The 25,175-nt window shown below is 42.4% G+C and overlaps 1 protein-coding gene across 1 annotated transcript in view; it reads left to right on the forward strand.

Moving 5' to 3' along the window:
- shank1 (SH3 and multiple ankyrin repeat domains 1) overlaps positions 1 to 25,175 on the forward strand; it is a 71,985-nt gene that overhangs the window by 27,603 nt on the left and 19,207 nt on the right. Inside the window, exons 3-15 of the mRNA XM_065964482.1 lie at positions 3,844 to 4,047; positions 5,141 to 5,212; positions 5,464 to 5,572; positions 8,428 to 8,582; positions 9,424 to 9,591; positions 11,017 to 11,133; positions 11,703 to 11,780; positions 12,503 to 12,569; positions 12,855 to 13,024; positions 13,733 to 13,854; positions 14,594 to 14,745; positions 16,243 to 16,356; positions 17,196 to 17,271. Of these exons, the coding sequence (XP_065820554.1) occupies positions 3,844 to 4,047; positions 5,141 to 5,212; positions 5,464 to 5,572; positions 8,428 to 8,582; positions 9,424 to 9,591; positions 11,017 to 11,133; positions 11,703 to 11,780; positions 12,503 to 12,569; positions 12,855 to 13,024; positions 13,733 to 13,854; positions 14,594 to 14,745; positions 16,243 to 16,356; positions 17,196 to 17,271 (1,604 nt within the window). The remainder of the gene's footprint in view (positions 1 to 3,843; positions 4,048 to 5,140; positions 5,213 to 5,463; positions 5,573 to 8,427; positions 8,583 to 9,423; positions 9,592 to 11,016; positions 11,134 to 11,702; positions 11,781 to 12,502; positions 12,570 to 12,854; positions 13,025 to 13,732; positions 13,855 to 14,593; positions 14,746 to 16,242; positions 16,357 to 17,195; positions 17,272 to 25,175) is intronic.

Below are 25,175 nucleotides of genomic sequence, written 5' to 3' on the forward strand. Positions count from 1 at the left end.
AGAAATGTGAACTTTTCAGACTACATGACACAGTGTACTCGATGCTGCAGAGAGGTTGTATGTTAATGAAGGGGTGAGTCCCTGAGGTGAATGCAGGGTTTGAGATAATAGAGAGGGAAGTATAGTAGGAGGGAGTGCAGCATGGGTGAGTGAGAGGAAGACACAATGGAGGAAGAGAAAACAGGGCTAAGAGAGGATGACAGGAATGCTGAGAAGAAATTAAATTGGTTGTCTTTTGAGAAGAGGAACGGGGTGTTTTAGAGAAGACTGGAGAGGAAGTTGACTTAAATGGTGACATGGCTGGCATGTGTAATTGTGTGCGAGTGTGTGTAGTGTGTCTGGTGGGGGGGGGGGGGGTTATTTCCCTATAGAGCTAATTAAAGGCTTCTAGTCCCAATGCTCTTGGCCTGCAGAAGAAAGGCCAGAGGGACAGCGATAGAGAGAGCGACACAGACATAGAGAGAGACTCTTAGCGACTCTTATTTCTGCAAAGATAAGTGACAGAGCCGTTTGAGAAAGAGATATAGAGAGAGAGCGAGAGAGAGAGAGATAGGAGGAGGAGGAGGGAGAATAAGATATAGAGATAGGCAGGAGATGATGAAGAGCAGCACGGACAGAGTGAGTGGGCGTTTGCGAGTGGGAAAGTGTGATCACAGCTTTGGGAGGCAAGACAGGAATTTGGTCTGCATAATGATAAAAAAACCACAAGAGAGACAGAAGCTGTGCTAAGATTTCAATGTGACACTGAAAATCATATAAAAGTCACAAGCTGTGACAGTCAGAGGCTTTCTGTGCTGGGACTAGGATCAGGCTCTTCATTAAAAGAAGCATTACCTCACAGTCAAAGTACCGTATGACAAGGTTCCACACTCAAACTCTGTGAACTGTATGGATGTATTTTCAGCTACATTAACATCAACTGTTATATTAGTTATATAGAAACAAGCCGCCTGCATTAATATGCTGTTTCACTTTAGTGCACTTGATCAAGTTGCAGCTTTAACTACTTTGTATGTTGTTAGTTCATTCAACAAAAATGTATTGATAAAACTGTTTAGATCCATGATTTTCAACTGGTGGGTCGGGACCCAGAAGTTCGTTGGGAAGTGGTGTTAGTAGGTCGTTTTTATCTATGATGCACTTTTATTTTAAAGAACATGTGTGGTAGGATTGTTTATTCATTCTCAGGAGGTCACTGTATGTGGAAGTAATGCACCTTAACGCTGGTCATCTGTCGTTAAACGTTAAGAGAAGAAGAAGAAGTAGAAGACCAAGTATAAAGTTTGTTTTTATGCTGTCATGGCGAAAAGCAAAAAGCAAGCAAGGAATTACTGTAGAGCACATTTGCGTTCATTTAAGTGTAGGTTTTCTCTTTTTATAAGATGACCTTCCTCTTGTTTTTCTTTATTCTACTGAAGTGCATGTTCAGTCTTTTTGGATTCTCAATGAAAGGTTCTAAAATCGGAAGAAAAAAAAACAAGTATGTGGTGGCAATGAAGTGTAAGTGGAAACAGAAGAAGACACTACTCAAGTAAACTGAAGTACTTGAGCAATAGTTATGTAAATATGTAGTTTTATTCCTGTAGGTACTTTATGCTGGTTTAAGGTTGCAATTATCCCACATCCTGTTTTTAAAAAAAGCTACAAAATGCTGACTGAAGTAAAAAATAAAAATGTAGTTTTTTGTTGTAGTGCTAATGGCACTTCTAGCTCTGAGTGTTAGCATGCTTTTTACTTGTTAAGCCAATGTGATTAGAAACAATTATTAGAAAAAAAACCTTTGTCATTTACAGTGAAGAATTCAACAATAAAAAACATATGGTCATTGCACACATACATTCCCTAAATAACTCAGAAGCCATTCAGTGTCATTCAAGAAAAAAGGCTTTTGGCCCCTAGAGGGCGCCACAAAGTCTACATTTTCTGAAAATGCACCATTGAAGGGTTTTTTTAAAGTTGCATAGCTGAACTTAACCCCCATGTAACAATGATTTGAATGAAGTAATGTGTGCAGGCTGTGCCTCTGCATTAAAGCACTATAAAGGGTTCATGCTGCATTAGTTGTTGCAGCCTAATTGGCTGAACTGTTAAAACCTGGAGGATCAATAACATCTCTGGGGGTACAGTGATCAATAAGCAGCATGGCACTCTCAAGTAACTTAGGTAAAAGACACAATTGTTAAGCAAATGTGAATTTCTATTATTGAATGATAATGATCAGGGTTCTATTTGACTGAGGGAATATTCCTGATACCCGATCTTAAGCACTCAATTAAACACTGCTGGGATTGTGATTCATTTCAGAGTATGTTTGATGCAGTCGTGCAGTAGTGCAGTAGTTAGGCTAATGTGTGTGTGTGTGTGTGTGTGTGTGTGTGTGTGTGTGTGTGTGTGTGTGTGTGTGTGTGTGTGTGTGAAACCTAATCTAATACAAGCAGACACACCTTTTCTTCCTCCTTCGCTCTCATTCTCAAAGTCTGAGAAATTCTGAGATTCCTCTCCCTTTTTCCCTTTTTCTTTTTTCTCTTTCGCGACGCTGAACACACACACACACACACACACACACACACACACACACACACACACACACACACACACACACACACACATACACTCTCACACACACACACACACACACACACACACACACACACACACACAGACACACGCACAACCAAATGCGCACACACACACACACACACACACATACACACACACATACACCACACACAGATGCACACACAGATGCACACACACTCCCAGTACCCCACATCTCCTAGGGAACACAGGGATGTCTCTATGGCAACAAGCAGCTTGCTCTTCTAATGAACTGGTTGCCGTGGTGACCGGAATCGGCTGTGCGCTAACGGAGACACTGGATAAAAAAGAGGGAGAAAATGTTATTTTACTCCTCTGCACAAAACCGCCGTGCAGGATTTTTATATCTGCTTTGTAAGGCGTGCATACACACACACACACACACACACACACACACACACAATAAATACTGTACACTGAAGTGTGTCAATGGGTATGTGTTGCAGGTTTAAGATGAGTGACAGTTACTGAGGGATTGTTCGGGGTTAGAAGCAGCAGCATTGCAGTAAAAAGCAGGAATCCTTGCAGCTGGCTGTTCTCTGCGTGGGCCAATCATCATCCTGCTGCTGCCTCAAGGTCAGAGAATAACCCAACTCCACTCTGGTCAGGCAGAAAGAGGAGCAAAGGGGGAGAGAGAGAGAGAGAGAGAGAGAGCAGAGCCAAAAACCTTCTGTCAGCCATCTGTGTAGTGACTTACGTTCCACTTTGCTGACTGAGCCGGTCTATGCGTTTGGCCATGCACAACCTCGCAGGACACACTTAAAGCTGCACCGAACTGTCAGTCATGTCCAGGCTGCTAACAAGAGGCCACTGGGAATCACCCGCGTTACTCTGGCAATGTCTCCCCCTGCTGGCTCTGAAGGGGAACAGTCTCCATGTGATGCAGTCACTCCGGTTAGAGCATACCACGGGATTGAATAAAGGGCAGGGGGGTGACCTCCTCAATGGCTCTAAAGATAAACATCAGAGTTCAAGAGATGATTCATAGGAGAAAAAAAAAAAAACATGATGATTTTTTATTTATTTCTAAGACTCCCTTCTACTAATTTCAAATGAGTACAGTGTTGGAGGATGGTGTTTGCTAATGCTGTCAAATATTATTCAAGACACTTTTAAAAATATATTTTATCTCTTTATAATTAGATGTTTATAACTGTAAGTAAAAATCATTTCAACCCCTTGATGTTTAGTATTTCTCTAGTCTATGATCTAACAGCAGTGTCTTGTCTCTTGTCTGTCCTGCAGAAATGTTTGCGATTTAACCCCGAGGCCACCGTGTGGAAGGCCAAGCAGCAGGTGCTGTGCTCCCTGACCGAATCTCTGCGGGACGTCCTGAACTACGGCCTTTTCCAACCCGCCACCGACGGCCATGACGCCAAGTTCCTGGAGGAAGAGCGACTGCTCAGAGAGTACCCACAGTCCTTTGAGAAAGGGGTACCATATTTGGAGGTGCAATTCCTTTCCTGCTTTGACACAGCCGTAGATGCGTTACTTCACAATGCAGTGACGTGAAACTGATGTTAGAGGTCCACTTCAAAAAGTTGTGAATAGATTTAGAGACACTGTCTTAAAACCTTGTTTGAATAAGCTTAAAAAGCTGTTGTTTATTTTATGACGTAAGTGCACCACCTCACAGGAATTCAGATTGCTTTACTGTTACCTCCAGCTTTATGGCTCACATCATATGAGCAGGTTTTATTCCAGCTTTCTGTATATATTTAGAAGAACTGTCAGACTACTTCCACCTTAAATATTGCTGGTGTGATGTCAACCTACTTTTTACTATAACACAGTCTCCATTTCATAACAATCTTCAATAGGAACATTGACTATCAAGCTGTTTTTAATGCCTGTTATGATTCACATTAAGAAAACCAAGGAAGCCTTTGATACATTTTTCCAGCTCAGCGTGGCACAGAGACGCAGAGCCATAGCATTATAGGGATTCTGTGAATGAAACAGAAAGTGGGTCAAACGCATCCAAAATAGAGAGACAGAAAATTGTCCTTTAACATCAGACAAGCACTAAACCGGTCAGGTCTAATGATAAAGATGTTAGCCAGTAAAAAAAGAAGGAGGAGAAGATCTTTCTTTAGAGGATTCTACACAAGCATGTGCAGGGTATGGATCAGAAGAGATGACATGTACTGCTTTGTCCGCAGCAACAAAGACCATGTTCTAAAAAGGTTAGCTTCATTAAAGAAGTGTCATACACCCCTTCCCTGTTGCTCAGAGCAACACCTGCTAATCCCTCATCCAGCCTGTTCACTTTCCTCCTTTTCATGCTATACTCTGACCCAGCGGAGGCTCTAAACCGCCTTGAAACTCCTGTAATGCCCGACCACTCCTTTCACTATTCTTGTCTTCAGTGAAGCAGGGGAGGAAGGTTTTGTAAAAGAAACCAGCTAAAGCTTCTCTGTACAATAAATCAGGAGGCCCTATTTTGTGGATCTAGGCCAGAAGCTAAGAGAATTAAGGACAGACGCCCTCTGTGTTAGGATTAACTCTTCCTTTCCTTTCTCTTTCTTTTTTTTTTTTTTAGTTTCGATACAAAACCAGGGTGTACAAACAGACCAATCTGGATGAGAAGCAGCTGGCCAAACTGCACACTAAGGTATGAAACCCATTGGTCCTGAAGGATCCAGGCTGCATGTTGCATTCATATAAATGCAGTTGACTTGAAATAAATACTGTATGGAATGCATGACACCATTATTGTATGCATGAGCTTCACTAAGTGTGCATTCCTTTGCATGTGCATGTGAACACTGTGCCATGTGATGGTTAAATGTGCTTCGCTTGCACGGACAGCATTTGTAATTCAGGATGAGAGCTTTACAGCAGCACTCTTCTCTCTGCACACAGGCCAGCCTGAAGAAATTTATGGATTATATCCAAACCAGCGCTGTCGACAAGATGGTGAAGTTTATCGACAAAGGCCTTGACCCCAACTACCAGGACTCTGACACCGGCGGTAAGGACGACCACATCGAAAGATTGTTGAAAGTTTGTCAAAAAGGGGATGTTGATGTACAGCGGATGTTTTAGAAACTACATTTTTTTTAAATTTTCATTTTAAGACCAGATGAAAAATAATTGTACAACTAGTGTTAATTTCTAGTTAAGATTGATACTGATGTCCACTTTCTGCATCTCTTTTCATGCATCTTTCTGCACACACACACTTACTGTTAAGTCGTAATGCCATTTCATCGCTCTTTTTTTATTTACCTACAGCCACATGAACTCACTGCTGCAGCAGATTTTGTTCCGTGCCGCTCTGCTGTATGAACTCTCTGCACGTTAAAGCTCTGCAGTGTGTTGGTCCAACACTGGGTCCAGGATCTGTGCCAGTGCTGTTCACTATTTGATGGCTTCGCTCGGATCCTTTTAGTGCTTGGGGGGGGGGTTGGGCGCAGCAGACGGCTCACTTACAGTTTGTGTGTGCTGCTCTGTGTCACTCCAGCAGCTCTGGGAGCAAGTGTCAAAACACACAAAACACAGCCTGTCATCTCGGGTGTGAAACTCACGTCCCCTGTTTACCACCAGGGGGCAACAGAGGGCACTGCTGAGCCTCTCTCACTCCTCCAACATCATATTAGGAAGAAAGAAAAACAGATAGATAAGATACAGTACACACTTTACAGCTGAGAATTAGACGTGGCTTTGGAGTGTGATGTTTCTGATTCTGTACTCACAGGTGATCACACAAAGATCAGGCGAGTTAAGGGTAGAAAAGAAGTAGTCGATTTGTCACTTGGACAGTAAAACTATTGCCTGATACTAAATGAACCAGCAAATATCTCTCTGTATCTATATGCAGGAGTTGATCATGTGATGCCAGCAGACACAACACTATGGTGCTTGCAGGGATGTAACATTAGTCAGAGTTATTAAAAAGTCGGCAGTTTGGCAATATTTTACTGAGGAAAATCTCACCATTAAAAAAGACTGTATGAACAACTGGCAAGGCTTCAGTTTTTAAACATAACTTTTATATTATTGCTGGTACAAGATTTGAATCTGAAGGTAATAAATGACACTCTAATAAGTTTGATTCTTGCTGGTGTCGGCCAACAAATGAATCATCAGCAGCAGGGATAAAAAGGTGTTATTTGAACATCTCTTCTTGTTCCATGTGCTGGGGCTCGTCTCCCCAGAACTCTTTTTCATGCTTTCCCATCCAGCAGGAGGCTCACACCGAGCGTCTTTCATGCATCATAAAATAATTCTAGCACATTCAGCACGGCTCCATGTTCACTTCCATGTTTGCCAAGGGAACTGCTTAATGGGCATCCCCCAAGTCATCCTGACACGGCAACTTCAGAGAAAGAGTAGTCACAACATTCCCCCCCCCCCCCCGAATTATCTGACTACCTGAGATCTGTTGGAAGATAAAAGCTCTCAGTCGTTTTCCGCTCTGCCAAAAACTCTTGTCGCCATGGCAGCCAGCGCTCTGTAACTTGTTAGGCTGGGAACACTCTGAATGCTTCATTCTTCCAGGTGTCATTGAACTTTGCAGCTCAACAGTTTTCAAGTGGGTTAAGTGTGATTGAAAGTATTGTGACACAGCTTTACACACGTTTTAAAATACTAGTTTTTTTTTCTTTTTTTTTCTTTGCTGATTTCTTTGATGTCAGCAGTTGTGGAAGAGTACCAGTGCATCCATTGGAGAAAACAGATTTTGTCAGCATTTACCTGGAAGCTAACGACGCAACCTGTTTGCATGAAACCAATGATCAGAGGCACTCTCCAGAGAGGCTTTTATTTTATTTTAACAGAGATGATTCTGAACATGTGCAGGAATCTTGACAGTTTGTTGAAATGTATCAGCGTGTGGAGTTAAGCATCCCCAGAATCAAACTGATATAATACCTAAATCCTCCCTATGATGGCAGGTCTCTTCTATCCCCGGGTAACTGTCTTATGTCTTTATACAGAGTGTGTCCTCTTTTAAGTCTCTGAAATATCTCCTAATGGTACTTTAGTTCCACTGTCTTCTTAAGAATCTTTAGAGCCTTGAGGTAGATTTAGTTACTGATTATACTAATAAGATAAACAGCAGTTTAAAAACACAAGATAAAACCGGTTAAAGTCAGACTTCAACTTTCTTAAAAGGACAGTTTTTCTGTTTTTGGAGCTAATGAAGATGCTAGCATGCTTAATTGCTGAATTAAATGTCGAGCTTCAAAAACATACCTGCTCTCATGCTAGCTTTGCCATTAAGAGCTAGTTAGCATGCAGGCATTAAGTGAGAACACTGCCTACAGTAGTGCAGCTCGCCTACCTGAAGACTTCTATTCCTGATTCTTTCCTATTTAAAGGAGTGAACTTTGTTTTTCAGTCTGTCCTATAGATCATTTTTTGAAAGATATATTTTTTTCAGATTTATGATCAAAAAAGTTTATGAAGAAAGCTGCAATTATATACCCTTTTTTTTTGTTTTACAGTCGTTGGCTTGTACCCTTGAATCTTAATATATTGTCTTCTTAAGAAGCATTTAAGAGGTTGGTTTACATCAAGGGTATGAATAACGACTTTTGGCACAAAACAAAACAAAAACAAATCCCCTTGCTGTGAACCTGACACAGTTTGTTATGTTTGTTTTCTGTCTAACCTGCAAAGAGAAAGCTGCTGGTGTCCAAAGAGCATAACCTTGAAGCAAAGACAGAAGAGTAAAAAGTTCAAATGTATAATTTAGTCTTTCAGCACCCCCCTCTAAGTGCAAACAGTTTGACCTCTAAATGAAGTGATTTTCAGACCCCTGCTGTATCACAATCCTTCTAAACCATTAAAAGCTGTGTTTGTTTTTCTGTGTGTGTCCGTCAGAGACTCCTCTTTCCCTGGCAGTGCAATGTGAGCCGGGTGGAGGCGAGTCCATTCGAGTCCTGGTGGAGGGAGGGTCTCATATCGACTTTCGTTCCAAAGATGGACTCACTCCGATACACAAGGCTGTTCGAGGCCACCGCCATACAGCCCTGCTGGTAAATACTCACCAACAATAGTGGTCCTCTGATAAAGACGCACTTATCATATCACATTTTCATTGTTGTGCCTGAAAAAGGAGTGAATCCAGAAATACTGTTATTAATGCAGAAAATGTACATGGACCAAAGTCCCATTCATCTATTCAAGAAAAGAAAGACATTAAAATTCAGATTGCTTGGGGCGCCAATGGACTATCGGTTGTGTCGCGCGCCCCATGTCCCGGCGGCCGTGGGTTCAAATCCAACCTCAGCCCTTTGCGGCATGTCATTCCCTCTCTCTCCTCCCGGCATTTAACTGTCTCTCTTCAGCTTTCCTATCTATGAAAGGCAAAAATGCCCCCAAAAAATGTCATATTGCTTAAAGGTTTTAAAGCTGTCTGCTGTTAGGCATACGTCCAGATCTTCAGCCAGGAAGACATGCACCAACCTGAAGAGGGGAAAGTCATTCAGAGGGAGATAATGACATGTGCCACATTGTCAGAGACTTTGTTTCCCGTAAAGAAAAGAAACAGCTGCTAAACGGCAAAAAAGACTTAGAGCAGCAGATTGATTGAATACATTATTCTCTCTTCCCTGAGGTCTTTAATGACCTACCTGAACCCCCGGCTGTGAGCGCCAAACCTGATATAAAATCCATGAATATTCCCCGACTTGAAATTCTAAACCCCATTATGAAACTTGTCATTGCTGCATTTTTATTGTTGTGTTGTTAGTTAATAGACGTCACTGTAAGTTTACTGCAGAGTGATAATTGCACGCTTCATTATTCCGTGTTATTGTATTCATGGCTGCAGGTATTTAAGATTGGCCTTATCGTTTCTGCTGTGTCGTTTCGCAGGTCCTTCTGTCTCTCGGTGCGTCACCTGACTATAAGGACCGGCGGGGGCTAACGCCGCTGTACCACACTGTGCTGACAGGGGGAGACACCTCCTGCTGTGAAACACTCCTTTATCACCACGCCAAGCTGGGCATCAGGGACGAGAACGGCTGGGACGAGACACATCAGGTACATACATGTGTGTGCTCTGGCTCTTCATAGACTTCAGGTGGAGAGTCTTAGCTGGATAGTAGAATAAGGATGATATAAATACAGATTTAGATCTATTTAAGAGTTGTGTTGCAAACCAGAGGTTCCCAAACGAGTCCTGAGCCCCCCTAGGACCTCCTAGTATAAAAAAAGTCACGCATTGCTGTCTTTTTTTTTTCCATTGATAAAATCCCAACAGAATGGGCCTACACTATAAACACTTACTCTTACCAAACTATGCAGTAAATGTGATGTCAACATACGATTTGCACATATTGACGACAATCATGACAAACGCAGAGCAGATAAAGCTTCCTCCCACCCCTTAGATCTTTAGGGCCCTTCAAGGGGTTGTGGACCTCAGGTTGGGAACACAATGATGTTACAGCACAGGGCAAAATATCAGACTAGGGTTGATTTGGAGTTTCAGTTTCTGTTGCTTGTGTTCCTCTCTTCCTGTTTGTAATGTACCAGTGTGCTCTGTGTTCCAGCGTCTGCATGTTTACGTCTAAAAAACCCTTCATGCCGTGAAACACCACACCTCTCATCTCGGACACCCTTCACCCTTCATCTCACCCATCCACCCTGCTTCTTTAGCCTCATATTCCAGCATTGAAGTGGACAGAAAAATAAAGGTATCAGCCTCTTCCAATCAGCCTCCATGGTATACTGTCTGTGTGGATGTATGTTGAGTTAAGTTTTCACCTTTACATTTAGCATTTAAACTGACATTTGATCAGATATCCATAAAGCTAATATTTGTACACACACTTAATATCTTTAAATGTGTATTTTTCTATGGTTGCCTAAATTATAAGTACAATGACAATAAGATAGAGCAATAAAACCAGAATTAGTTTTCTTTTATTGCCACCTGTAGACTACATAATCATGGTGACACACATCAATGTTTCCATAAAAATAAAATAATGTGTCGAGATGAGATGATGATGTAATGTGGCCTGAGTACAAATGATAATAACTTCAGTAGCTTATGATTGAACAGTATTAAACTGTTAAGTCAAATGACTCTTTAACAAAGTTACTGTCTCTGAGCGTGTGTCTCCTTGTTGTCATCATTTCAGTATGATTAGGATTGCTCTAAGAATATTGTCATTATTGGACCCGGCCGATGTTCCCTGACTGTTTTCTCACCCTCTGGTTTTGGAGGTGGTGTTAATTAAATGTGGTGTCACTTTATAACAGTCTGACTCTGTCACTGTCTCTTCTACATCCTTGTTTGCTTCTCCTCCTCTGTCCTCTTTATTAAACAGCCACATGAATCCTTCCTGTTTCACTCTTCAGTACATCTTGGTTTTTTTTTTTATACCTCCTTATTAACTCTGTGCTCTCTCTCTCTCTCTCTCTCTCTCTCTCCCTCTCTCTCTCTCTTTCATCACTCAGGCCTGTCAGAATGGAAACTCGCAGCATCTGGAGCATCTCCTCTTCTATGGTGCGGACTCTTCCTCCCAGAATGCCTCTGGAAACACTGCCTTGCACATCTGTGCTTTATACAACAAGGTACAGCAAGTTTTTTCTTCAAGAGAAAATGTTCGGATATATCCTCTTCCTTCTTGGAATAAATACTAACACAAAATAAAAGGAACAGAAGAGGCACTCTTACCTTTTATGTTCAGCATCCTGATATCCAATTTCAATTTTTATTTACAGTAACAAAAAAGAAGATGATAATACATTGATTAGAAAAATATAAACAAACCATAACTCTAATAACTCTAAAATGTGGTATTTGAATTTTTCATGGGCGATTAAGTATGAATATTTACATGTTTTGCCACTATGTGGTTGCAAAAAAAAATCACTGACTACACATGTCTGCCAAACAGCTTTTAAATGATGACTTAAAATTCTTGAATATTTGCTCCACTCTGCTTTTTAAGCATGTTTTCTATAATATTTGATATTCAACAGTTAGCCTGTAAGAGCATTAATAGCATAAAGTCAAAGAAGAGATAACTGAATTACAAAGTGCAGACATGGGAATACACCACATACATCTCTGTACTAAAGAGTGATTAAACACAATATTTTAAATGATCATATATGTTAATCAGTGTTTTTTGTTGTAGGAAAGCTGTGCACGAATTCTCCTCTACAGGGGCGCAAACAAAGACACAAAGAACAACAGTGGGCAGACCCCCTTTCAGGTAATGGCTTACTGCGTGGCTGGATAATTATGCATGTTGACTGTTTGTATTGTTGAGTGTCTTATTAAGTTAACGTAGCAGAAAGTGCCAAGGCCTAATTTCACTTTAAACCATTATTCTGCTGGCAGGCATGCAGGCATGCAGAGGTCTCAGGTGGCAGTGATTGTGTGTGACCCCAGAATGTGGATACATTAACTCTGTCGGAGCACAAAGAGCCAGCTGAGACTCTCTGATGTGTTTGGGTGTGAGGTGGCGAATAAAAGAGGAGAAAACACAGAGAGGGCACTGAAGTCTGCAGGATTGTTCGCTGACCTGTGCAGTTTATCAGAGGCATTAGTGCAAAAGTGGAAAGAATACAAAAATGTGTTTTGCATATGAGAGCACTCATATGTTTGTGTCATTCTTGTTTAAGACACCAGGGGATTATCCTCACCTGACTTTTTAGATCCAGATATCCTGTAACTTTAAGGAATCACTAGTTGAGTGTTTCTGTATAGATGATCCATCTTTGCTGCATCAGGCACCTCTTCAGCTACCAGACCAACTTCTTATTCTCCTAGTAGAGCGACAAGTTTAGACTCTTTAAAATGTGGTTCTTACAGAGAATCGATAATCCTTCATTAAAACCTTTCTTAAAGCCCCCATATTTCATTTTCATCTGATTTGTTTGTGTGTGTGTGTGTGTGTGTGTGTGTGTGTGTGTGTGTGTGTTTTTCTATCAGGTGGCGGTTGTGTCTGGCCATTTTGAGCTGGGAGAAATAATCAAGAATCATCGGGATACAGATGTGGGTAAGTAGCAGTAAGTAGCTATCAAAGTAGCTTTAGTTCTTATATTCTAAAATGATTTATTCATGGAGGAGATTTGGGACTTAAATCAACAAATACATTGAAACAGATATGACAAATTCTATAACTCAAAGCATTTGCTATAGAGACACAGCATGTGGTCATCGCTATGAAAAATACTTGTTTATGGTGTAAAGGGTAAATAAATGTATTTACGAAGAAAACCAACAGTCAAAGAGAAATAGGTTATGTTCACCCTCGACCCCCCCCTTTTTTTTCACCTCCCAGTTCCCTTTGTGGAGTCTCCAAAGTACGCCCCCCAGAGGCGGGAGAGTGCCCGGACTCTCACCATACCCCACCCACATCCCTTTCTCCGAGCCAACAGCGACAGCAGCATGAACCTGCCAGACTGGATGGCAGTGCCCAACGCTCCGGGGACCAACATCGTCTCTGTGCAGGTCTGTGTTTGTGTCCCTGAAACACAAGATTAGACGTCAAAATTCTCCACAAAACAAACAAACAGTGAACAAAACAATCGAACCTCAAAGTCCATTTTGTCAGTGTTTTGTGGAGAAAGGTTTTGTGCCTGATGCTTCTGAGTGTGAGATTGTTTTTATCCACTTCCTGTTCGTCCACTTTGATGTTAAATCTGCTTTTCTACATTTTACTGTTTCATGTTGAAGTGGTTTGTTCACTTCTGAAGGATCCAATAAAAAAAGAGTCAACAGTATATTTATTTTGATCTCAAAGAAGAATGATATAAATACATATTGTAATTTTTACATCAGAGGAGGCTTGAACAGTTGCATCAAAACATTTGTAGACAAATTAAGAGCTCTTAACTGTTTGATACAATATAAAGCATGACCTTTATCAACCTCTGGTGGTGAACAGTACTCATTGCACCAACCTATATATCTTGTTCTTTTCCACAAACTGTCCATGTACATTAAGTGCAGTTTTAATGTGTCATGAGGAAGTTAGGAAGTCAAGATTTAAGATGTATTTTTCTGTTCAGTGATGATAAAAGATGATAATAAAACTATGATTAATGAGACAGAATGGTATTATTCTATTTGGTATATTTGATCAACTTTAATGTTATTATTATTAGTTACTATTGTTACATATGTTTTCTGCTTTTCTCCATTTCCTGTCTCTTACAGGGCTATAAGCATACAGGCACCCTGAGGAGCTCCAGCAGTCCCAGAGGTGCAAGAACGCGATCCCCATCCAGAGGGCGGATCGGAGACAAGGAGGACCGCAGCAGGCAGAGTCGGAGGCAGGGGTGAGACGCTTAGACTGAAATCCTTGGCTAAACCAGAACCTCTCCTGCACTGTCTACAATTTCTACAATTCATTTAGCAGAACGAACAATCAGAGAGTAAGTACAACACAAGCAAGGATCCAGAGAGGAGGAAACAACGTCAGGAAGTGCAAACAGCTTTAAGTCTGATCGGACACACAGGTGCTGACAGGCAGTGCACAGAGAAAAACCACAACATCAACAGCTGTTCTTACTGCAGCATCAACACCATCCTAAAAGTCCTCATCATTATTAAACAATACCATCATCATCATCAAAATCATTAAGTGCGTATGTATTCATGAAAGAGCTTTTTCTTAAAGGTGCAAAAGGACTCTGCAGATCAAATGGAGTTGGGTAGTTTGTACTCTGTTCAGAATACTAAAGGTTCATCTACGCCGACCAAAGTGCTCTTGAGACGTCGTTTGATTATTTAAGTTCTTATTTAACGTGATACTTAGTACTTTAGATACTTTATATTATTACTTTAGAAGTGGAGGAAGTGAATGTACATACCTACAAAGGTCAGTGTTGAAATGTGACTTACTAAAAGAACCAGGTGGTGGACAAACATCCAATCCAATCCTCCAATTTCCAATCTGTGGTAGTCAGTTCAACAGAGACTTCCCTAACGCTAAACAAATAAACAATTCAATGATAAAATTCCATTCATAAGTTAATTTCATACATCCCAAGACAAACCCTCTGCCCCCTCCCACAGGCCCGCCCCCCCCACCAGCACAGCTGTACAAACTGCAGGCCAGCGGAGACGCCTCTACAGCGCCGTCCCAGGACGAGTCTTTGTAGCTACCCGATCACACTCCGCCCAGGGCGAGCGAGAAATCAGCTTTAATAAGGGAGACAGGGTCAAAGGTGAGTAAATGTGCATTCATATAGTTTTAGCACCGAGTACATTTTCACATGCTCAGTGTGTGTGTGTGTGTGTGTGTGTGTGTGTGTGTGTGTGTGTGTGTGTGTGTGTGTGATGTTCGTGTGTTGGCTGGAACATAATGCAGCATTTTGTCTTCCATGTGATTTAAAAGTGGCTGTTTTTTTGGGCGTCAGTGTTTGTGAGGAGATGTTAACACGACAGGAGTGACATGAAATGAAAATGATGTTCTGCTAAAAATAGACACTAGATAGGTGTGTGATCATGTGTTTCCCTCTTTAACAAGATTGTTTATATAAAAATAAAACTCCACTATAATCATACGGGCCGCTTTGAAATCCAAACCTGTGTAGTAATTAAAAACAGGAACATTCAGAAACATCAGAGGCAAACTGAATACTACAGTACAACAACCAACATGTACAGTTCTGTTCAGACTCTCTCTTTTAAGGCTTTGGCAAAGCCCCAAAAAGTTACTTAAGTAATACAGGCTGCTGACTGCAGGGGTTTAACAATTTCAGAGCTGAGATTGAATTAGCAGCTTTTAAGCTAACACAATAAAGTTAACTGATATAGTGAGCTTAACAAACACGAACATAGCAATCTACCTGACATCACCTAATACTACAGTGACCACAACACCAAAAGCTTCAAGCGCCTGTGAGGAACTTTCGCTTTGTTAAGATTTGGCGACCTGCAGGCTAGTGCCTCTTTCTCTCTACTGAAAAAAATCCTGTAGATGAGTAAGAAGTGTTTATTTACCGACTAAACATCTCATCCAGCCCTCACTAAATAGTCGAAGATATCCCTCACTCTGTGAAAATTTGCTGCTGAAAATGTAAAAAAAAAAAAAGGATGCTGCAGCAGGTTCAGGAATTCAAGATGATGGTCTTTTTTACTTTTTAATATAAAAGCATGAGTGTTAAATTAACTCAATTTGATAACCAGTTAAAAACTCCTCATATGAGCTTTAAACATAATCTGCTTGTTTTAGTGTTGTGGCCGATGTGTCACATCATCTGTCACGCTCGGCACATGAACAGCATGGGATGCCACATCGGCGTTTCCTGAAAAGTTTCTTGTTAAAAACAACATCAGTGTATTCATACTACCTTGTTATCACCAGATGTAACCCAAGCCAGGTGTCTCCACATGTCTTTGTAAAATGTCCTGACGTGAGTGTGTTCGGTCTCTACATACTGTATGTTTGTATTCAATGTCTGCAGGTATGAATATGTGTGTGTTTGTGAGTAAGTCTAAGGTGTTGCCAGGTATGTATGTCTTGGTTAGTATGTAGAAGGGTTTGCATGTCTGTTTGTGCGTCTACATGATTTATTTTCTGTCTGTATAATGCTGTTGTCTTTTTACGTGTGTTGTCTTCGGTTTCTGTGTGCGTGTGTGTTTCTGTGTGTGTGTGCTGGTGTGTGTGTTGTGTTTCCTTGTCCTCCTGACATGCTGCTATTTCCTTCCACCCCCTCTAGTGCTGAGTGTTGGCGAGGGCGGGTACTGGGAGGGGACGGTCAGGGGTCGCACAGGCTGGTTCCCCTCCGACTGTGTGGAGGAAGTGATGCTTCGAAGCCAAGACAACCGATCAGGTGATCACAAAACACTCACGCACAAAAAAACACACACACACACACACACACACACACACACACACACACACACACACACATTTTGCAGCGTGCTCATCCTAAAGAACACCCAGCATCACTTTTCCAATAACTATTTTAACTGACTGGTTTTGTGTGACCACTTCTATTATTAGGACAACAGTACGCTGTAGAGGTGCTGCCAGCTGGATTTGTATCATCTATGAACAAGATTTTATGTATTTATGCTAAGCTAACATGCTGCAGACTGTGGCCTCGTACAGTCATACAATGGGATCAATAATCTCATCCAACTCTCAGGATTGAAATGAAGTGTTTTACTCATCAAGGCAAACGGTTGCTGTCATGTACAATACATCATTTGTTTTTAAATAAAGCATTATATGCATTAGTACCTGCTTCAGTGTTGACACTCGCTGATCGGCCTCTGCTGTGGTTTATACACTTACTACCTCATACAACTCAACTTCAGAAAATCTGAACTTTCCCTTTAAGTGATATCTTTGAATTGATTGTTTTGTTTTGAATAAAAAGTTACAATATTTAATATTTTCAATTCAAGCTGAAATTAGTAAATACATCTGTTATTGTTTTTTTTTTTGTTAAAACTGGGCGATTGATTCTCTATTAATGACTGAGTGAGAAATAGTTTTGGCAGGTAGACACATGTTCGTCTCACAGTAGGTTCATCTGTGATGATATTCTATTAAAATAGTTACAGTGATACGGTTACTGTTCTGCTGCGTTTAAAGATTTCATGTAGACGACCGCTTGCTGACGTCGTTGTGATTGTGTTTTTGTATTTTTTTTCCGTGTTTCAGAGAGCCGTGGAGAACGAGCCAAAAGGCTTTTCCGCCATTACACTGTGGGATCCTATGACAGCTTCGATGCTCCAAGGTAAGAACTACAATCCTGGAGGACTACAACCAGAGAGACGAGAAATGTCACCTTCAGATTGTTGGGAAAGAATAACACGGCTTTCTTTTGTTGGCCTTCACTCTCGACCCCTCTGCTCCATTGTTGGAGAGTGGATGTTTGTACAGTGACATTCTGCACACATCTAATCCACATAGGATGATTCATGTGGTGATTCATACGTTCCAGTTGTGTTTTGATTAGTGTGTTGTGATGTTGAAGGGATGTCCCGATGAAGGGACAGGTCTTGTTTTAGGATCTGAGATGCATGGACCCAGGCTGCGGTTTTTAAGGTGCAATGAACTTATCGGTGATGGTGCTTTTAAAAATAACTCTGGTTGGCTCAGTCTGAAATGTCTTTGTGTTAACTGATGTTGTGCTCATCATCACTGCCCTTGATGACCGATTTTCCTGACCTGATGCATACAGAATAACAACCACTTATCTTCCAACAGCTCCTGAGGTCTTTAACCTGTTAGTAGAAGCTCATTTTGTTCCTGATACAGACCGCTGCGACCTCAGGCTTTATGTAATGTGCGGTTCATCTGCCCCTGCGTGTGTCTCTGTGTCCCAGCGCTCCTGAACTCCATTCTAAGAAAGGAAACAGGCAATATTTGTTAAATTTTAAACAGATTTCCTCTTGGACTCAGGGATTACATGTTAGATTTGGGAGGTCAAAGGTCAGGGTCACTGTGGCTGAAACACAATGATCTATATGCGCTAAGCAGGGGTGACAGTAACTCAAGGTAAGAAATGGTACAGTGTGATACGAGATGGCCCACGATAAAGATTTTATCATCGTACAGCGATTCTGAGATAATGGATAAGTTCTAAGACAATCATAAAAGGATACATATCCGATTAAGTGAAGTATAAAAATGCCCCTTAACGACAACTGCAATCTTGCTCCATCTAACACACATTGGTTTGTTCTGCAGCCACAAGAGGGGTCTTCTTCTCTCTTTCTGTCTTTATTAAAAAACACATTTATATATATTTTTCCTATTTGCATGTATTGATGGAGAGACAGGAAACGTGTGGGGGGTGACAAGCTGGTATGCACTAAAAGGCCAAGGCTGAGTGTTGTGCCTGCGGCCAATGCTTCCAGGACGTTAGCCACTGCATGTTGGGCACCTGCTCTACCAACTGAGCCGAACAGTAGCCCCCTAGAGGGGTCTTCTTACGGTCACTTGCTCAACATAGAAACACAAACACAAGATGAGAGACAGATATGTGTTGTGTAACTTTGCGTCTGCTGTAAATGATTGCGTTGCACATTCTCCTGTTTCATAAAAGGCCTTCCTTTGCATCGATTTTGTTTTCTGGGTGAAGAGTTTTCTCTGGTTTTACAGACATTTTGCAGACATCATCATACACTAGATCATGTCACTGCCCTTGTGTTGGAAACACTGACGCATGTAAACTGCATCGTTCACTGGATAGTGGAGGCATATAATCAAGCAGCAGTAATTCCAGTTGAGCAAAGACCCAGAACTGAATCTTTGCTGGATCTTCTGCGGAGAAGATCTGTTGACACCTGAGTGGGGGAAACCTCTCCTGTATTGACTTTGTGTGTTTTCTCCTCATTACCCCTGCCCAATATAATGACATTCATTTTAATGCCTTGCATCTGCCTCAGAGTGAACTCTGTGTCGCTCTGAGGTAAACTCATTTTGGTTTGTGTGACTTGGACTGAGCAAAGAGAGCATTATTTACATAGAAATAAAGCCATTATCAATCACATGTATTATTCACATGAAGCCCCGCCTTCTGCCTCCCTCCCTCCCTCATCATCACTCTTTATCATTCCTCAACTTTCCAGCTTTCAGGCCTGCTCCTCTTTTTCTCTCTTGTGTTTTCCTTTCTTTATGTCCTTCTGTAATTGTGTTTCTCCCTCACACACACACACACACACACACACACACACACACACACACAGTATCATTTATTATTAACAAGCTTTTCATCAGCAGTGACATTTCATGCAAGCGGCGCACTCAGCCATGCAAAAACAACACACACATGTGTGCGCACAGCCGCTAACACACACATCATAGATAATTAAAGCCGTGTACTGCAGCAGAGACCAAGCCTGAGACCCGTTTGTTTGGCCAGGCAGGCAGGCACAGCTGACTCAGAGCCGCCCTCACATGGGCCTACTTTCACAGCCTTTATCACTACATGTAATATCTCACCCATCCCCTCCTTTCATCGCTCTATATTTGGGCATATCTCCTGACCGTCTCTGCATCCCTCCCCTCGTTTTATTTTACTCATCACTGTATTACTAAACCCCCTGTTCTTTTTTAATTTTCTTTCTATCACCCTCTGTCCCCTGGGGAGTCTCCATCTGGAGGTCAGACGGTGAAGGGCACTCCAAAGGGAGAGGAGGGTTGCAGCGAGGGGTGAAGAGCTTGGATGAAGAGGAAAGCATTCTTTGGTTTCAAGTGGATAAAAGAGCTTTTTTTGTGTGTGTGTGTGTGTGTGTGTGCGCAAGCAACAGGGGGCATAAACAGGGCAGAAAAAAAAGGTATTGTAGGATGCCCTCTGTTTTAATTTCATCCTCTGTCTAACAGGCTGAAAACAAAGACTTATAGGAATAATTTTATTTAGGATGGGATTGCGTTGGCTGTCGATTGTCCCAGCTCTTTGTTCTGCCTGGCGCATCTTTTTTTTTTAATGTATGAAGGCTCTCAACAGCCAAGTTCAGGTCAGTGAGCTAACCAGGGTTATGAGGCTGTTTCGGATAAGCTCTCTGATGACACGTTTGCATCTTAGATGGGATGTTTCATCAAAAATTAACTAAGTTATCTATAGGGGGGCTGAGGCAGCTCAACTCACTGCAACACAAGAAATCACACATGGATAAATAACTCAACTAATTACAGATATTCTGAAAGTGTTAAGTCTTCAAGGTTTTGCATTATATATTAGATATCTAGTGAAATGAACTTTTCACGAGTAACGTCATTGTTTATCAGCTTTGGGTGACCAACAAAATCGTATTAGGTTAAAACTGAGTTTTCTGTGTGTCTTTGTGCTTCTGATTTACGCTTTATGCTCCATGGGTGTTGTTTGCTTTGTGTTCTGTAAGTTGCAGACCCCTCCTCCCCCAGCTCCAGTTTGCAAACACTTAAAAGCAAAATGCTCTCTCCAAAACAAAAGTTGAATTGTGTACTGGAGAAAGACCTGACTGCTTGTATAAGTTCGCAGGGACAGTCTACAGAGGAGTCCAGCTGACTCTTCACATGAGAACATATGATGTCACAATATTATTAAACTATGTCTATGTCCTCAACCAGTTCATATACTCACGGAAACAGGAATTGTTTCCTGTTTTTGTTGTTTTGTTCCGTGCGATGAAAATGTCATTTCAAAGTTGAACTATCTTCTAAAATAACACCGTTGTTGTAAGCCAAAGTGTTGAACGCTTTCAACTTCTGGTTCATTGAATCTCAGTCACTTTACTCAATCTGTACATGCTGCTGCTCCTCTCCCGGCCCACATGGAGACCACTTTTTGGGCCAACAGAGGGTCAAATAAGGACAGTGAGCTCAGACAGTTTGGAGACGAGGCAGAATAATTTGTTTTGGCTGAGTGTGAAACACTAGGATTGCCTCTTGCTTTTGCATGTCCAACTTACGTTTTTTTTTTTCCTGTTTCTGGAGTATCTGTGACTTCCACTAATTCTGGCTTAAGTATGAATTAGATAACAGGAGTCTCCCAACCATGTGTCTCAGATCCTCATCCACAGTGATCCAGTCAAGCGTCACGTCGGGGTCTATGCTCAAACAACTGCAGCGCAGAGTGTGTGTGTTTGGCCGTTGTAAAATAGATTCACAGATTGCCCGCACACACTCAAACATACAACTACAGATGACATTAGGGTAGACATGCAGAAACAGATAAACACAATCATGTGGACCTTCTGTTTCCTCTCCGACTCCCTCCCCCATCTCCCCCTCTCTCTTTCTTTTCTGGCCATGCCCTTTCCTTCCCTCTCTCTCTCTCTCTCTCTCTCTCTCTCTTTTCACACATGCATGCACACACAAACACACACACACTGTACACAGAATCACAGCGGTATAGCCTGACATGCAGGCAGGGCAACAAAAAGGCAGGGATGTGAGAGGAGAAGGGGACAAGAGCTGTGATCGTCCTCGAATGCAGGAGGGAGAGTCGGAGAGAGGGAAGGAAGAAAGGAGGGAGGAAGGGGAGGGCGAGTGGAGGGACGACAGCTTCGACATACATGGAGAGGAGGCTCTGACTAAGAGATGATGTGAGTGCCTATTTGAGAGGATCTGTCCCTCTTTTCCCTTCTTCTCCTCCTCCTCCTCCTCCTCCTCTTCTTCCCTCTTCCGCCACTCACTCACCAGCTGTTTCTCTGTCCTCTCTCTTCCTCCCACCCCCTCTCGCCTTTCCTCTGCTCTACCCTTTCACTCATATTATGTTTACAGCCAATGTGAGGCTAAAGTTTGCGTGTGCGTGCATTGTGTGAAAAAAGAAAGCAAGGGGGGGAAAAAAAGGGCTGGTGAGGTTATTTATGTGTGATTTGAAGGCATGTGGAGTCAGAGACCGCAGCAGAATCTGCACAAAATCCGATTTCTTCTTGTAAAAAATGCCAAATCAGCTACTGTTTTCCCTTTTTGTTATTTTATGTAATAACAATTTGACATGTCTTCTACTATTTCATCACTTACCTGTGCAGTCTTCAAGTCCTGCTTTCTGCTCCCTTTAAGTTAATTGTTTCAGATTAGACTGCATTGCAAAGTCTCATCTGTTTTATGAATGGGAAGCCATGACAGTGACAGATAGGAGGAGTGAATACCCCATATGTAAACCATTAAAGGAGGAGGATGGAGAGCACAGTGAGAGTATGTGGTATTGATTTGACTCGCATGTTTTGACTGTATGTGTGTGTGTGTTTGTGTATGTTTGTGCATGTAGCCCCCTGCCAACAAACCCAATCACCCCTCTCTCTCTCTTTCTTTCGAAAATTACCTCATTTCTTTCCCTTCTTTTTTTAAGCCACCTTATTCCCCCTCCCTCTGCCCCTCTTCTCTCTCTCTCTTCCTCTCTCTCTCTCTCTCTCTCTCCTTGTGTCGCAGTCACAATGAACCATCTCCATCTCTCTCTCTCTCTCTCTCTCCCTCTCCTCCACTCTCTCTGTCCGTCTTAAGAATGAAGGGGCTGGGAGAGCTCGGCCCTCTCCCTTTCCCTTCTTCCATCTATCTCTCCTCCTCCTCCTCTACCTCCTCCTCTCCTCCTCCTCCTCCTCTCTCGTGGCTCGGGCTCGCTGCTTTCTCGCTGGAAGACGAGAAGGAGAAGGAGCAGGAGAAGGAGGAGGAGGAGAGGGAGGGGAGGAAATGGCGATGGGGGCATGCAGCGAGGAGGATCTCTCCCTCTCCCTCTCTCTCTCTTCTTCCTGGCCGTCACTTGGCCCTGTGAATAGGAGCGTCTGGTTCATTTACAGGTACCTGCCATGGTTTTTTATACCTCCCCCCCATACCATTCCCTCCCTCTCTCTCTTGCTCTGCCTCTCTCCCTTCAGTTGCCGGGGGAGATGGGGGGGGGGGGGGGGGTATTGATGCATGCATGTGGACATCATGGATGGCCAGGAAGGATCGATTAGATAGACAGATGTTGCAACGCATGCTTGGAAGGTGGATGTGTTTGATTTAGTGTTTCAGTGTGTGTGAGAGAGAGAGAGCGAGAGAGAGAGAGAGAGAGTGTGTGTATGTGTGTGTGTCGTATGTGTGTGAAGACGGACGAAGGCTGCTGCTGCTGCACAGCCTGGTGTATGAGCTGTGCAGCTGTTCTGTGGTTCGCTGTTTGAACATGTGTGCGTGTGTGCGTGAGGGGGTTTCTGTTTCTCTCTGCTTTGAATCGCTCTCTGGACAAACGTCCTCGAGCAATGCTGCACTGGCACAAGACACGCTTGCTGCTTTTCCTGATGTGCGGAGTGATTGCATGTTTGTTGGTGTCCACGCATGCCTATGAGTGTGTGTGTGTGTGTGTGTGTGTGTGTGTCAGTGTGTGCATGGATGGTGTGTTTGATATTGTCCACCAACATTTGAGATCCCTCTGTTGGCTGGTTAATTGCATGTGTTCTTGTGTCATGCATTATGTGTAGCGTGCTTCTGTATGTTTACCTGCGTATGTGCGCGCGTGTGTGTGTGTCTGATAGAGAGAGAGAGAGAGAGAGAGAGAGAGAGAGAGAGAGAGTGGGTAAGAGAGAGAAGTAGGGAGACTGCCGAAAATTTTGAAACAGTGTATGGGGGGGGGGGGGGGGTTTAACGATGCAGCATGCATGACAAGTTCCAGCTACCTTCTGACATCTCTATGGAAGCCTGCATGGTCAAACCTCTATAAAACCTTGAATACATAAGCAGTATGAGACACACTATGTGCTGTGCTGGATAGTCCAGCTCAGCTACTTATGACAGCACTTGTTAACTAACTAATTGTGCAGGAAACAATGATGTTGCAATGTGAGAGACTCTGCAGATCTGGACCTGCTCGTCTTTGTCATTTGGATGATGGAGCAGCACAAAGAGCAAAACGAATGGTGTGTTCAGCTGCTCAACTTTCAAAGTTTCAAAATGGATCACAAGAGAACAGCTCTTAGAGCACCCCAAAAAGTGAAAGTGAAGTGAGGGAAAGTGAAATGATTACCACATTTTCCCCATTTCAGCTTTTAGCCGATTGCTAGCTTAGGCACTATGCGACATCAGGCTATTTCGTACCTGATTTTATTTATTTTTTTTACTTCCACAGATGAATTTCTTGAACGTTTGAAATTTTGGTCGTATAACTGCGTACACTTGCACTGTGAGAGCAGAGCCATGAGCCGTTTCCCCAACTCCAGGGCTCTTCTGATTCTGTCGTGCAAACTGGCAGACAGCGTTTGAAAGAACCATGGCAGCAGCAGACATGCCTGTTTGATGTGGTATCCCCTCTTATCAGGAAAGATGTGAACAGAAACGTTGGCAGGAACTGGCTGCAGAGCTGCAGCTGCCAGTGAATAGACTATAGGGTTAGCTTGCAAGGTAGCTTGTTGGGGATACTGTGTGTGTGTGTGTACCTCTCTTTTATTTACAGTCTATGGTATCTGTGCATGTGAGAACGCCTTTTTGTCGATGTTCGTATTTGAGACAATAGAGATGCACATAGATCTCCGGCGGCCTGGAATCTCCTGCAGGATGATCTGTGTCTGGGGGAGCTAGTCTCTTTAAATCATTCTCAAAGTAGATTGAAGGTGTGTGAGGAAGATGCTTCAGTTTGTAGATGCTTTGACTGACGACTTTGTGCTCTGTGACTCAGGACATGTTAAACTGTGTTTGTAATGACTCTGTGTCTTATGTCTGTAACTCTTTGTTGTGCTGCTGCCCCTCTTGGCCAGGACACTCTTGCGAATGAGATTCTTAATCTCAATGAGGTTCTCCTGGTTAAATACATTTAGATAAATGAATAAATCAAATCTGATTTCAACAGCCATCTTTGGGAGAAAGAAACTTTTTTTGACAATTGCAATGTGTCCATCCCAGTTCAACATGCAGCGTGAGCACCCTGATTCTGCATGACAACCGGACTGTTCAGTGTGAGCACCCTGATTCTGCTTGACAACCGGACTGTCCAGTGTGAGCACATATATCATGAGCTTTGTTTGTGTATTGTAAACTATTAATGCAGTGTGAGACGACATTCCACAACAGCATTAATGCAATAGCACAGTGTATGCCTGGCATCAAACTTTATCTGACTGCATGGTGTAAAAACATGGATTTATACTAAAGTATCGTTTGTTTAATGTGCACACAAATTCGGTCCTTAAGCAGATCAACCCCCCCCCCCCCCCCCCCCCCCCCCCGCTGTAAACTAAACTG

Source organism: Labrus bergylta, chromosome 16 (genome assembly GCF_963930695.1).
Source record: "Labrus bergylta chromosome 16, fLabBer1.1, whole genome shotgun sequence".
Classification (NCBI taxonomy): domain Eukaryota; kingdom Metazoa; phylum Chordata; class Actinopteri; order Labriformes; family Labridae; genus Labrus; species Labrus bergylta.